The sequence below is a fragment of the Mercenaria mercenaria genome, chromosome 16, assembly GCF_021730395.1.
Source record: "Mercenaria mercenaria strain notata chromosome 16, MADL_Memer_1, whole genome shotgun sequence".
NCBI lineage: Eukaryota > Metazoa > Mollusca > Bivalvia > Venerida > Veneridae > Mercenaria > Mercenaria mercenaria.
In genome coordinates, this window is record NC_069376.1 from 59,664,751 (window position 1) to 59,679,686 (window position 14,936).

At 32.9% G+C, this 14,936-nt stretch overlaps 1 protein-coding gene across 3 annotated transcripts; it reads left to right on the forward strand.

The window, feature by feature from the left end:
* Positions 1-7,564: 7,564 nt before the first annotated feature.
* Positions 7,565-14,517, forward strand: LOC123541361 (galactosylceramide sulfotransferase-like). 3 transcript variants are annotated; one of them, XM_053527199.1, is made up of 3 exons: positions 7,565-7,699; positions 8,525-8,638; positions 12,447-14,517. In XM_053527199.1, the coding sequence occupies exons 2-3, from the start codon at positions 8,613-8,615 to the stop codon at positions 13,672-13,674; spliced, it is 1,254 nt and encodes a 417-aa protein (XP_053383174.1). In that variant the 5' UTR covers positions 7,565-7,699; positions 8,525-8,612; the 3' UTR covers positions 13,675-14,517. The 3 variants fall into 3 exon arrangements, with proteins under 3 accessions (XP_053383174.1, XP_045182726.2, XP_053383175.1); XM_045326791.2 differs by having other exon boundaries at positions 8,525-8,634; XM_053527200.1 differs by having other exon boundaries at positions 7,612-7,699; positions 8,432-8,638.
* Positions 14,518-14,936: the final 419 nt, after the last annotated feature.

Below are 14,936 nucleotides of genomic sequence, written 5' to 3' on the forward strand. Positions count from 1 at the left end.
TGTAAATTAATCAAGACAGTCGTGCAATATGACATTTCTTTTTAAACATGCTATTACGTAAAATATTTGATCAAATTTAAAAGCGCTATTTCTAGATGCATACATGGCGCTAAATATCACGTCGACATGACGTTAACATAATACCGGGTACCGTTGCGATGATTTAAGCATTGCTATTCATATCAGAATATTTATTTATTATTTAAATCGATCCTTTGAAAACATAGACATCAATACAAAACAAGATAATAATAACGGTGCTTGTTTTGATGTAATTTTGTAAATTATAGTGCAGTCACCTATGTATTAAAGAGCATTGATATCACATGTGAATATTGATGTACACAATGTACACAATGCATTTAGAATGCAAATGGATATAATGTTACCATTTTCATTGACAAAGAAAAATATTTTTACTAAATCTGATATCCAGCTTAGATGAATTTAAGATTTTATTCAAACAAAATAAGTCACTTGTCCAGAAATAGCCTTATGCAATTTTCAGCAGCTTACGTACTTTAAAAAGTACAAACAATATAACTGTTTATTAGAGTAGGTACCATTGTTTATTGATACAGTATCTATTAACTGATAACTGGTATTTGGTGACCAATGCAGATATGAAAAATGTTGTTTTTTAATGTCATCAGATTAACCTTTTTTATTAGTGCAAGTACAAGTATGATACTTATTAAACAGATGTATTTTAGATGATATTTCATTAAATCTAGAAGAGATTTTACACCTAAATACAATATATGCTAACACATCAAATGAACTCTATGCATGCCGAGAAAACATTTAATATTCATGTTTCATCTGGATTTCTGTTAATCTCCAATGATTTCAGTATAATCTGTGCATTCTGAGAGCACAAATGTAAGAATTGTACTTTCTAATTGGCTTTGTACTAAGTCAAAACAGCACTAACTAGAGCTATCACTATAGGTGATTCATACCCACATTGAAATCTTTGTTTGAAAAGTATATAATGGAAATAAATAAAACTCCTTTAAAATACATCTCAATGTACTTTTATCTTCAGTCTGACAAATCAAGCTACATGGAATTCCTTAGTTTTAAATTATGAAATGCTAAAAAAGTGGAAACTTGTGATTTTATAAATATTCAGGATAAAATAATGTGGTATCCTGCTCTTTCTATCCGTTTATTATCATCTTTCATTGTGTAACATTATATTAAATTTCTTTCAGTGGAATCAGACAATCTGATATTCTCTAAAATGTTGATAACTTAACAAAAAATAAGTGCACTTTACCCATTTTCGCACCAATTAATATTACACAATATTTAATGTTTCTTGGAGCAAAAAGCCAATATGGGCTTTTATTGGGTTTTAGCATTAAACAAATATTCACGTGGAGTTAAACCATTTTTGCAATTTTATCAAAGTCAGCATTTTTCATTGGACAAAATATCCAATATTTTTTCAGTTGATGTATATAAAATGAAAATAATCACACAAGAGTCTACACCACTACATCAAAGACTATAAAAGGTATTTAAAAATTAACTATTTGTAACTGCTTAATCAGTACAGGAAAATGTATTCTATTAGACTATTCAAAACAATTCACGAACATATAACAAGTAACAAAACTCCAAAATAAGCCAATTAAATAATATCATCCAGTTATTATGGACGGCTGCGATCTTTGGATGTAGCTTTTCCTGTTGGACTTTTGTCCTTGTTTTTTTAATGTTAAAAGAACCACAACATTGAAAGACATTGTATCCTTGCCAATGTTGGCCATTTTGGTATAATTGTACGTGTTTTAAAGCATGCTGTTGTATCGAATACCCCCTGTAACGTATATTTCAAAAGACATTAAAGCAGGATATTTTATTTTGATGGTTAGTACGTAATTGTTTAGTCCCTCCGGTAAATCTGTTAAGCTTACAGTGTTCCATATATTATTGTGATTTTGATTAATTACAAACACTGTTTATAGCATCAATGCGTAAAGGTATCGCGCATATCGTATTCCATGGAAAAAAAACTTTATTTCAAGGTTGGCTAGATTGTATATAATATGGAATTACCGTCAACATCACAGATTACCATGTGTTTCAAAACGCCCCAGACTATGAAATCGATACCTATAGTAATGAGATAAGTGGTTTTACATAATTATCCTTTACTTTATCAAATTACGTAAATTATAGCTACTCTCTAACAATGCACAAGCTGTTCTGCACATTAGGAACGTACTGTCATAATGCGAAAAAAAGAGTATCTAACGAGAGTATTCTAGGGTAATCAACATATAATTACATACATTATGTATCGTCCGTCTGCTTTTACTTGAGTTTCTAACCCCACACATGTCATAAATAACGCACCCTCTCACACATCAAGTCACGTACGTGAGAACTGTCTTTTAAAGGTGCATGACTTTTGTAGGAAAATACTAAAAATCCCAAATTCTGAATCAAAATTTGCTATCGACGTAACTCACAGGGTCGGCGCGTTCTCGCCAGGCAAAATACGCCCTATAGTTGTCAGATTTAAGGACAAGGAGTCTAAATTTGCCATGAAATATCTGAAAAATGTGAACTTAAGAAATTCCCCCTACAATGTGTCAGATCAATTCCCACAAGAGGTTATGGAAAGACGACGCGCTCTTATTCCAGAAATGATAAAAGCGAGATCAGCGGGAAAAAGAGCAGTATTGGTCCGGGACAAATTGTTCGTCGACAACAAGCAGTACAGACCTAGCGTCGGTGACAGCAGCCAACCGGAAATTACATGACATGGCAGAGAACCAGCCTCAGAAATTTTGGTCTGAAATCAAGAAATTAAAGTCTAAAAACAAAAATAGCAGTAAAATAAATCGAGGGTATTTTTTGAACATTTCAGAGACTTGTTTGCTAGTGATGATGTTTTTACAGATGATCATGTTGAAGCACAACTAAGAAACGATAATTTTAATAGCCAAAATGTAGATGAACTCGATAGAGATTTTAATACGGAAGAAGTTGAACGAGATATTTCATCGCTTAAAAGGGGTAAAAGTGCAGGGAATGATTCACTTACACCTGAAATATTTTTAGAATGTAAACAATTATTGACACCTGTTCTTTGCAAACGTTTTAACTTTATGTATTCTAATTGTGTATATCCGCTAAGCTGGACACAAGGAATTATTGCACCTGTGTCAAAAAAGGGTGACCTTAACAATGTTAATAACTACAGGGGTATTACCCTCACTAGTATATTTGCAAAAATATTTTCAATTTTGTTAGATAACAGACTACGCAAGTGGGCAGAAAATAATGACTTATTATCAGATGTTCAATTTGGATTTCGCAAAGGAAGAAGCACAATAGATTGTATTTTTGTGTTAAATTCTATAATAAACAAAGTTATAAATTGTGAGACGAAAAAACTATACTTAGCCTTTATAGATTTTAGAAAAGCATTTGATGTTGTTTATAGAAATGGTTTAAGCTTATTACAAATGGAGCTTCATCAAAAATAGTTAATATATTAAAAGTTATGTACGAAAATGTGAAATCATGTGTCCGTGTCAACGACTCTCTTACAGACTATTTTGAAACATACATGGGCGTAAAACAAGGAGAACCATTGTCTCCCTTGTTGTTCTTATTTTTCATCAATGATATGTATACTTATGGGACGACTGATACAGTAGATATTTTTAGTGTAGAAGAATTAAAGTTGTTTCTTTTGTTATTTGTTGATGACAGAGTTTTATTTTCATATACTGTTTAATGTTTACAACATTTGTTAGATAAATTGAATGCTTATTGTAAATAATGGGGTATAACTGTGAACACCGATAAAACTGTTGTTATGCTTTGTAAACCAGGCAGTAGATCTGAAAATTTTGATATACTTTACGATAATCAAAAATTGCAAATAGTTTAAACGTTTACATACCTTGGAGTAACTATTTCTTCTAATGGTCGTTATTTCCAAGCACAGAAAGCATTATCAAATCAAGCACTTAGAGCGTTGTTTTCACTTAATACGTTATATGATGCAGTTTCGTTAGAATTACTAGATAAGCTAGAACTGTTTGATTCTATGGTTTAACCTATATCAAATTATGGTTTGGAAATATAGGGTCTACACAAAGCACCAGATATTGAGCGAGTGCATATGAAATTTATGGAACAATTGTTAGGTGTTAGACAACAAACAGTAAATGCCACTGTGTACGGCGAACTAGGAAGATTCTCTTTATATGTTTACAGAAAAATAAGAATAATAAACTATGGTATAGATTACAAACAAATAAAGATCCACTGGTGTATAGGATTTATAATATGAAGAATAATAATGGTATTATATCAAATAAGTGGTCTGATGATGACAGATGTATGTTAAATGAACTTGGATTTGCGTATATATGGAATGATCAAAATATTACAAATGTAGAACTGAATCAAATAATTCAGCGTATAAAAGACCAATACTTACAACAATGGTATAATGAAATCAATAACTTGCCTAAACTAGACACTTATTGTATAATTAAAGATGATTTTGGTAAAGAAAAGTATTAATGTTGTGTAAGTAATGTAAATCATCGAAAAGCTTTGAGTAGATTTAGATGCTCAGCTCACAAATTGTTGATAGAAGAAGGTAGATACAGAAATATTGAAAGACAGAATAGAATATGTATTCATTGTAATATGAATGTAGTTGAGAACGAATTTCACTTTTTACTAGTTTGTCCGTTTTACAGAGATATAAGATATAGCTGTTTACCACATTATTATTATTCTTGGCCTATCTTACATAAGTTTAAACATATGAGCCTCGCCTTGAGAAAACAATCATAGTGGCTTTGCGACCAGAATGGATCCAGACCAGCCTGCGCATCCGCGCAGTCTGGTCAAGATCCATGCTGTTCGCTAACGGTTTCTCTAACTGCAATAGGCTTTGAAAGCGAACAACTTGGATCCTGACCAGACTGCGCGGATGCGTAGGCTGGTATGGATCCATGCTGATCACAAAGCCACTATGTTGGTTTTCACATGGCGCGGCTCATATTATGAAATAGAATCAAAAAAGTATTATAAATGAATTAGCAAAATATATATATTTAGCAAACTTTAAAAAAGAGAAAATGTTCCATAATTGTATAAAGTTTTTTCATTTTACGACTATCTTCATAGTAGTTTGTCATACATTAATTGTATGTAACTTATACCCTTTTATTCATTATTTTCATACTTTTTTCATATATTAATTTTTTGAAACCTTGTTTTGTACCGTCATATTACAATGTTATATTCCATGTTCGGCGATGAACATATTGTATGTTTTTGCCTAAATAATCTATCTTGAATCTTGAAAATCTTGAATCATTCGTCTGTGATCGGGATTTTAATTTAAATTAGCTCAATTCAATTTAATATAGGCCCATCGCGGAATTATTCAGTTCAAGACATTAGATATATAAGATATTTACACCATATGTGACTGCACATGGTGTTTTTAAATATTTTAATCGCATGTCCCTACGACAGAAGTAGGCCTAATATTCAATCAAATAATTTATTTAATAATATAAGACGTAATTTCTTTTCGAATGTTGCTTAAAAGATATCTAACATTATAATTATACATACAAAACCATGCACATGAATAAGGACTCAATAATTTTCCTGCAAGCAATATCTAGCGGAAGTGTACACGGTTTTTAGCTCACCAGAGCACAAAGTGCTCAGGGTGAGCTATTGTGATCGCTCGCCGTCCGGCGTCCGTCCGTCCGTCCGTCCACACTTTCTTTTAAACAACATCTCCTCCTAAACCAACAGGCCAATTTTGATGAAACTTCACAGGGATGTTCCTTGGATGGTCTTCTCTAAAAATTGTTCAAAGAATTTAATTCCATGCAGAACTCTGGTTGCCATGGCAACCGAAAGGAAAAACTTTAAAAATCTTCTTCTCAAAAACCAGAAGCTCTAGAGTTAGATATTTGGTGTGAAGCATTGCCTAGTGGCCTTCTACCAAGTTTGTTCAAATCATGACCCCGGGGTCAAAATTGACCCCGCCCCAGGGGTCACTTGATTTTACATAGAAAAATCTTAAAAAATCTTCTTCTTGAAAACCAGAAGCCCTAGACCTTAGATATTTGACATGTAGCATTGCCTAATGGACCTCTACTAAAGTTGTTCAAATCATGATCCCAGGGTCAAAATTGACCCCGCCCCAGGGGTCACTTGATTTTACATAGGAAAATCTTCAAAAAATTTCTAAAAATAAAGCAGAAGGCCTAGGTCTTAGATATTTCACGTGTAGCATTGCCTAGTGGACCTCTACAAAATTTATTCAAATCAGACCCTCGGGGTCAAAATTGACCCCGTCCCAGGGGTCACTTGATTTTACATAGGAAAACCTTAAAAGATCTTCTTCTCAAAAAGCAGAAGCTCTAGAGCTTAGATATTTGACATGTAGCATTGCCTAGTGGACCTCTACTAAAGTTGTTCAAATCATGACCCCCGGGGTCAAAATTGACCCCGCCCTAGGGGTCGCTTGATTTTACATATGAAAATCTTCAAAAATTTTCTTAAAATAAACCAGAAGACCTAGAGCTTAGATATTTCACATGTAGCATTGCATAGTGGACCTCTACAACATTTGTTCAAATCTTGACCCCAGGGTCAAAATTGACCCCGCCCCAGGGGTCACTTGATTGTACATAGGAAAATCTTCAAAAAATTTCTAAAAATAAACCAGAAGGCCTAGGTCTTAGATATTTGACATGTAGTATTGCCTAGTAGACCTCTACAAAATTTCTTCAAATCATGACCCCGGGGTCAAATTGGCCCCGCCCCATGGGGTTACTTGATTGTACATAGAAAAATCTTCAATATTTTCTAAAAATAAACCAGAAGGCCTAGAGCTTAGATATTCAACATGTAGCATTGCTTAGTGGACCTCTACAAAATTTGTTCAAATATTGACCCCCTCAGGGTCAAATTGACCCAGCCCCAGGGGTTACTTTATTGTACATAGGGAAATCTTCATAAATTTGCTTAAAATAAACCAGAAGGCCTAGATCTTAGATATTCGATATGTAACATTGCCTAGTTGACTTCTACAAACTTTGTTCAAATCATGACCCCCGGGGTAAAATTGGCCCCGCCCCAGTGGTTACTTGATTGTACATCGGAAAATTTTCCAAAAAATTTCTCAAAATCATCAGTTTGACATTTGAAACATATTACTCTGGTGAGCGATCCAGGGTCATCATGACCCTCTTGTTCACTCTTTCTTTGAGAACGCTAACATTTAGCGCTAACTTTTACCGTGGTTTCTTCTGAGTTAATTTTAATGTCATGAACATATCCTTGAGTAAAATAATTAAGTCCCTTTGACAGCTTTCTTGTTGCATCTTTTCAAAATTTGGTAAATATTTTACAGAAAAAAATAATCATCTGTAATACTTTCTAGCGAATCCGTTGCAAATGTACATGAATCCGCCATTTTGAAAGAAGCTTGCAGTAACTAAGTAACTAAAGGGGCGGAGTTTATTGATCGGTTTACGGATCCACACAATAAGTCGCTTTTAATCTTACAGTAAATTTTCCTAATTGTATACATTCAAAGGTTCGTGGATGAGGTAGAAACTCCGAGTTTTCGTATGGAATAAAAATAACGATAACAATGTCAATACTCCACAGGATTTTATGCAGGGTACAGATATTTTGTTATAAAATTAGATATAAAAATAACTTAAGTGACTTTACAATGTGTTAATTGAAGAAACATTATTGCAGGAAACGTTTTTGTTTGAATGCAGTAAGTGGGGAATTAATTTAGTAACAGTATTCGAACGTTATCAAGAAAAGAATTCAGAATCAATTTTCATATAACTTAAGCTTAAGGAATGTAAGGATAATTATTAAGAGTAATCATGAAAACAATATAGCACGAGCTAATTAATTTGAACTGCAAGAATGAAAATGTAACAAACAAATTGTAAACCGCCTTTTTATGGAAAGTTATTCAACGGACTTTATACCATCGATATTGTCCTCATCAGATATCTTTGAAAATTATTCATATCTTTATGTAAGGAAAACTATTTCTAGTTTTGAACAGTAATATTATATTACCCGTTTCATAAGGAAATTTATTTCTAGGTTTGAACGTTGTTGTATTACTCGTTTCTTAAGAAAATCTATTTGTGGCTTTGAACTGTTGTCGCACTCATTTCGGTTGTATTACTAACTTCGCAAGGAAAACTATTTCTGGTTTTGACCACTATTGTATTAGTAATCTTGCAAGGAAAACTACTTCTGGTTTTGAACACTGATGTATCACTCATTTAGTAGAGAAAACTACTTGGTTTGAACACTAACATAATTGTATTACTCACAGGTAAACGATCTCTGACTTTGAATAGTAATGTAACTTATTTCGCAGGTAAACGATCTCTGGTTTTGGACTTTAAGTACTACTTATTTTGTAAGAAGAACTGTTTCTGGGTTTAACACTACTGTAAAATGCTGATTACAGAGATGGTTGATACCTTATACGCTTAAGGCGTATCTCTGTCGATGTCGCCGATTTCCCACGGATACTCCTTGGCAAGTGGCTGTTCAAGATGGAAGGAGAATGCCGTTTCTGTAAGTAAGACTTCATTTGAATGTTCTTGGTTATATAACGATATAATAGACTAACGTACAACAGTGTCTATGTTTTTGGATTTAATTTATTGTGTTTTATTTCTCTTTGACATTAAATCAGTACCATAACAAATTCAGCATAAGTGATCAAAGGATAAAAGAGTCGAACACCAAGTTCTGATAATATTAGAGAGTGTCATTCCCTTAAGCCGTCGATAGAAAAATGAACACAAAAAAAAAACCCATCTCGAGCACTAATATACTACAGGTGATGGCTTTTCGAGCTTTTACAAAATAAAATACAAAACAGGTTTTAATGATAAAATATGTGATGTGATGGTATGGGTATTATCTTCTGTCTGTAACCTGTCACAAAATGATATGTAAGTGGGTTTATACGAAGCTGTGCTATGGCGGTTATATTGAAACAAATATTGTTCAGACGCATATTCAATTTAATTTAATTTGATATTTACCTTATTGTATTATTTGAACCTTTCTGTATGCTTTATAACCTCTAGATCTTGCACTTCGTTGAATATCAGAGTTTTTTTTTTTCTATAGTAAAATCTTACCAAATAATAATGCGTAGATACCTAAAGGATGATAACGACAACCGCATTCGCATTGAGATGAACCTTTAAAATGGTTACATTATACAATTTAAAGTACTGCATCTGTTTCTAGCATAAAACACAGTGACCTTAAACCGACAAGTAAAATACTGGAACCTGAGGAGGTTTTAATTTCTCTTTGAAATTTGTTTGAAGTCACATTTGAGCCCTATTTAATGACATTATTCACTTCTCGTATAATAAGTTAGAGATTAATTAAAGGAACAAAATACCAATAATATAGAGTAAACTGCCTATGTTTTGTTATTTTTTGTAAAAATTTCTAACGAAAGTATTTCAAAGGTTCATTTCGATGTAATTTCTAATCTTACACTTGCATTTGATGGATATGGGGAATTTAACAACCGGAAAAAACGTTTAAAACTGCATGAAGCTTCTGAATTAAGTTTTGCACAGTCTATCCTGGTCGAGCAACCAATGTAGGCAAAGGGAGGTAATAATAGTTTTTCAAACTTGCATTTCTTGTGAATTTCAGCCACATCTATAATTGTTAATGCAAATTTTAACAAATGTAAATACATTAGGTCTTATATTAACATCAGGCTTAAGGCAAAGTTATACTTATGCTAAACTAATTCTTCCTTGGTCAGACAGCCAGGATAGGAAAATCAAATTAAAAAAACACTTCCAATGAAAATGTAATTTGCATTAAGCACTATATGAATACAAATAACTGTAAATAAGCACATGTTAAAGTTTCGAACAAAACCGTTACTTGACCAAAATCAGATTTATTTCACTATCTTTTTTTTTTTTTTTTTTTTTAGTGTTTTTTTGTTTTTTTTGTTTTTTTGTTTTCTTTTTAATTACCAGTTATTCTGCAAAGGTTGTGGATCCTGGATTAAAGATAATGAACTATGAACAGCAAAAAAAAGCAACCAAAACAACGTGCTAAACATCCAAAAATGTCAGCTGTATCATTTACATTGCCGTTTTTTTTATTTTTTAAAATTGGTCTATAGTCAGCCAAAGCTGTTCTCCAACAATATGGATTAGTATATTCACGAACAGAACGAATAAAAATGACGCATATTGGTTCACAAAAACTTAACTATGTTGTTTTTTATCATAGGGTGAATTGATTCGTCTGTTTATTCTAAGATTAAGCGATATGTCAATTATTTCATATTCGTTTATTAATAGATTACTCACTGTTACAATAGTTTTCTTATTTAAGGTCGGTTCCAAAAACTGCGAGGCATCATGAAAGAAAATTTAAAACAATTGTTTTTTCTCTATCTTAAAAGGCGTAAGAATTTTCATCTATTCAATATATACAGAAAAAATAAAACGCTACGTTATTGTAGTAAAATAGTAAAAGCCGTCAACTAAAATTGACATAAAGGAAAAAATAATATTAAGTACTTAGCAAAAGTGTTGGTATTGTGGAAATCGATTGGACAGAACAAGTAACATTCTTGCTATATGTGCTATACATAATTAAAAAGGGTGTAGATCTAAGGAAGGTTCGTTGCTTTGTGAAATATAAGCCAGAGTCACAAAAACATGAAACAAGTGTGTAATTGATCTTAAACCGCTAATCTGTGTAAAGGACTTTAAGTGTGTTGGTATAACGTTATGGTACAAGTACAGAGTTAGGTTCATATAAATATCAAGGCTCTCGGAGAAGATATTCGGCCCGCCCGCTTAGCTCAGTAGGTAGAGCGTTGGTCTACAGATCGCGGGGTCGTGAGTTCGATCCTCGGGCTGGGCGTATGTTCTCCGTGACTATTTGATAAACGACATTGTGTCTGAAATCATTAGTCCTCCACCTCTCATTCATGTGGGGAAGTTGGCAGTTACTTGCGGAGGACAGGTTTGTACTGGTACAGAATCCAGGAACACTGGTTAGGTTAACTGCCCGCCGTTACATGACTGAAATACTGTTGAAAAACGGCGTTAAACCAAAAACAAATCGAAAAAAAATCGAAAAAGATATTCAAAGTTTCTTTTATATCAGCCTATATTATATGCATGGATATTTTTTAACTTTGAGCACTGATTTAATCAATTACGTAAACAGTCAAACCCTGATATCACACGCGAAATATCCAAGAAACATTTTGTGTAAAATTGTTTAAAACCTGTTCCTGACAAGAGCATATTTAAAGTTTCCAATATATACATATAGGGGAAAAATGACAACTCCACCTGGTGGCCATGTTTTATGACAAATCAAAATAATTTGAACAATCTTGGTTTAAGGTCACACAAGGACCATTTCTGCAAAATTATTTTTAACTTGGGCCAGCAGTTTCATACAAGAATATTTTTTAAGTTTCTACTATCTATTAAGGGAAAGGTGACCACGCCCTGTGGTGGCCATGTCTTTTGTCGGATCAATATAATTTGAACAATCTTGGTAGAATCTTTACATCTTTTATGTTAGAATTAATATATATGAGAAAAATGTTTTAATGTATTCAACACGAAAAAGAGGATATAAGCCTGCGGAATAATTTCATAATGGAGTAGTCCCAAGTTATTAAGTCTACGCGGCGAATAAGTTTAAATCAAAACATCGCTCGGTTCTGCTATATATTATTTCGATTCTAATGTGCCTATTATGTAAGTAATGGCGCAAAACTGTACGTCAGAGTGACTGTGTTTTAACAATACTGAAGCATGGGGAGCGGTTACACGTCATGTGGAATAATATAATAAGAGTTTTCACGTGAATAATTTTGCGCACACAATTCTGAGTATGCCACTGAACTAAATTCCGTTCTGTTATATAATTTTTATTCCGATATGTTTTTTTTTTTTTGTTTTTGTTTTTTTTAATAAACATGGTAGCAGGTGCCGGTATGGCGCTGAATGAAATATGTGACGCGTTGTCAATATTGACGTGATTTAATAAATATAAACATGACTTTTCTATATTAGAATTAATAGTTTTGCCTTACGGTGTCTCAGACGTTAAATGATAAAACGCTTACGGAATAAACTTTGGGTAAACAGTTTTGACGGGCAAGCTATTCAGTACGTGTTTTGTGTTTTACGTTAGGTTATAAACGCGTGAAAAATATTTTGCAATTAGTTTCATCAAATAATTTAAGTTTTATTGGAATCAAACTTAAGCATCGTTTCTGTTGGAGATTTTTGTCACGCTAAATATTGACAAAATTCTTGCCTGTTTTAACGTTTTATATTATTCTTCTTATAATTATCTTCCAGACTGTGTATTGTACTGACTTTGCTGGGTTTGACGTTGATATGTTTTGCGATGTCATCTGGTGCTGTGGGTACTGTGATCGCCAACTTTCCGATTGAAACCAGCCGTACACAAATAGACTTATACCTGCTTGATCATTCGCTATTCCCACAGAAAACTACAGAAAGAAGAGAAAGTAATTACCCACAAATATGCATTAAAAAGAAGTTTGACATTAGCTTTCTGAAAGTCCACAAAGCCGGAAGTACAACCCTTATGAACATTTTCCTACGCTTTGCTATTGAAAATAAGCTGAACATAGTTCTCCCTCGAAGATCAAAAGGCTATGGTTTTAACTATTTAGGATATGGACAGACGTTAGCTAGAGATAAAATAGTTCCACTTCCGGCAAACGAGTCTTATAATATACTTTGCAATCACGTGGTCTATAACAGGGAAGCATTTCGTTCCATAATGCCTGAAGACACAGTTTATGTTGGCATAATCCGAGAACCAGTCAGTTATTTTAAGTCTGCTTCTTCATATTATGGTTTCTACAAACAATTACAGAATATGTCTGAAGGCAGAATTCCACAGGATAGGATTGTAAGTGAGTTTTTGAAAAACACTTCACAAACAAAACGAGGAATATATTATGTTAACAACAAGATGTCGTTTGACTTTGGAATTCCAAATCAGAAGTTCCACGATGATGTTTTTGTTGAAGAGTATATCAAAGAATTGGACCAAGATTTTTCACTAGTGTTGATACTAGAACATTTTAAAGAATCTTTAGTTCTAATGAAACGGATATTGTGTTGGAACACGAAAGATATTTTGTATGTACCACTAAATGCTATGAAAAATAAGCCATCCTTTGATTTAAATGGTAACGACATAGATAATCTCAGAAAATGGAATAGTGCCGATTTTAAATTGTATAATTATTTCTACAAAGTGTTTATTGCAAAGATTGCGTCTTATGGTGAAGACTTCAAAGAAGAGGTAGAAAACTTTAAATCAATACAAGAAGATGTAAAAAGGTTTTGTAACAAAACAATAGGATATCGTGACACTTCGTCTTTTGTAACATTCCCAAATACGAAATGGGGAGATGCTTTCGTGGTGACAGTGAAGGATTGTAAACTGATGAAGGAACCCGAAGCACCGATGATGAAAAGGTTAATAGAAAATGCGTGGACAAGATATAACGCCTCAATAGCAAAGACATCGTTTGATACAGTAAAGTGATTACCAAATGGTAGATCTACTGGTAGATCATAAAGGTTTCTTGTCGAAAAGATATTTTCAAATTTTCGAGAAACTAATATAAGGTTTTGTATCATTCTAAAGGACTTTATTTTTGGTACAAAGAACTCTTCGAATTTTAAAGATATTGTAACAAGTCTTATTAGCAAAAAATGTTTTCATGTCAAGATGTCAATTTCTAAATCAAGTTTTAAACAAATATGTTGTTTTATACTGTGATATAAATTTATCTTAAATAATTCAAAACCAGCTTATATTAAAATAATTTCAAAATCCTTATCACCAAACGCTAGTGAGTTGATTATATATTATACTTATATTGTAAAACATGAATGAAAACCATATTATGTAAACAGTGAATGAAATACAAGGTTCAAATGCAACAGATGCTTCTTCTATAATATTTAATATCGAAAATTTACTTGTAATGCAAATCAAGATATTAATTATCAAAAGAATATTAGATTGTTTGCGCGAAGAGTCATTGTGTCTCCCGACATATAACTTTGCTTCTCCGATTCCCGATAATTTGGTCAACGTGTTCTGTGACATCTTAGTCCCATATTTAATATATGCTTGATAATTCTTCTTTTATCCTATTCTATTTCTTACCATTGTTTTAAGACATTTTTGACATTTCTTACACATGTTGAACAGGAAGGTTTCTTCAGTTTTACTCCTTTTAAACGAATGTTTTATGTATGTATTATTATTCATAATTATTACAACACAGTGTACTGTTTGACTGTAACTATGGGTTGTTAAACGGATAATGTCATTCTTATATATGTATAGAGGTTAGACTTAAATAAAAATATGCTACTACTACTACTACTACTACTACTTTTACTTCTGTTGCTGCTCCTCCTCCTCCTGCTGGTGTTTCTGCAGCTGCTGCTACTACTTCTACTCTATTATTCCCGCCCATTTAATCCAATAGATAGAGGGCAGATCTATGGGTCCGGGGTCTTGAGTTCATTCAGTGGGCTGGGTGTATGTTTTCCGTGACGATTTCATAAAATACATTGTACATGAAGTCATTTCGTCCTCCACCTCTTATTTTTGTGGAAATGTTGGCAATTACTTGCGGAGAACAGGTTAGTATTGGTATGGAATCTAGAAACATTGGTTAGGTTAATTGTTTTTCGTTACATAACTGAAATACTGTTGAACGGTGACAACAAACTACGTTATCGGGAAGTAGATTTGCAAATTGATGTCTGCAATCAATTGTCAGTATTCTG

Coding starts and splice junctions, on each gene's coding strand:
- LOC123541361 (XM_045326791.2), top strand. CDS start 7,670: ATGTCAATACTCCACAGGATTTTATGCAGG. Junction 7,700..8,524: donor TCCACAGGATTTTATGCAGG/GTACAGATATTT, acceptor TGCTGATTACAG/AGATGGTTGATACCTTATAC. Junction 8,635..12,446: donor GGAAGGAGAATGCCGTTTCT/GTAAGTAAGACT, acceptor ATTATCTTCCAG/ACTGTGTATTGTACTGACTT.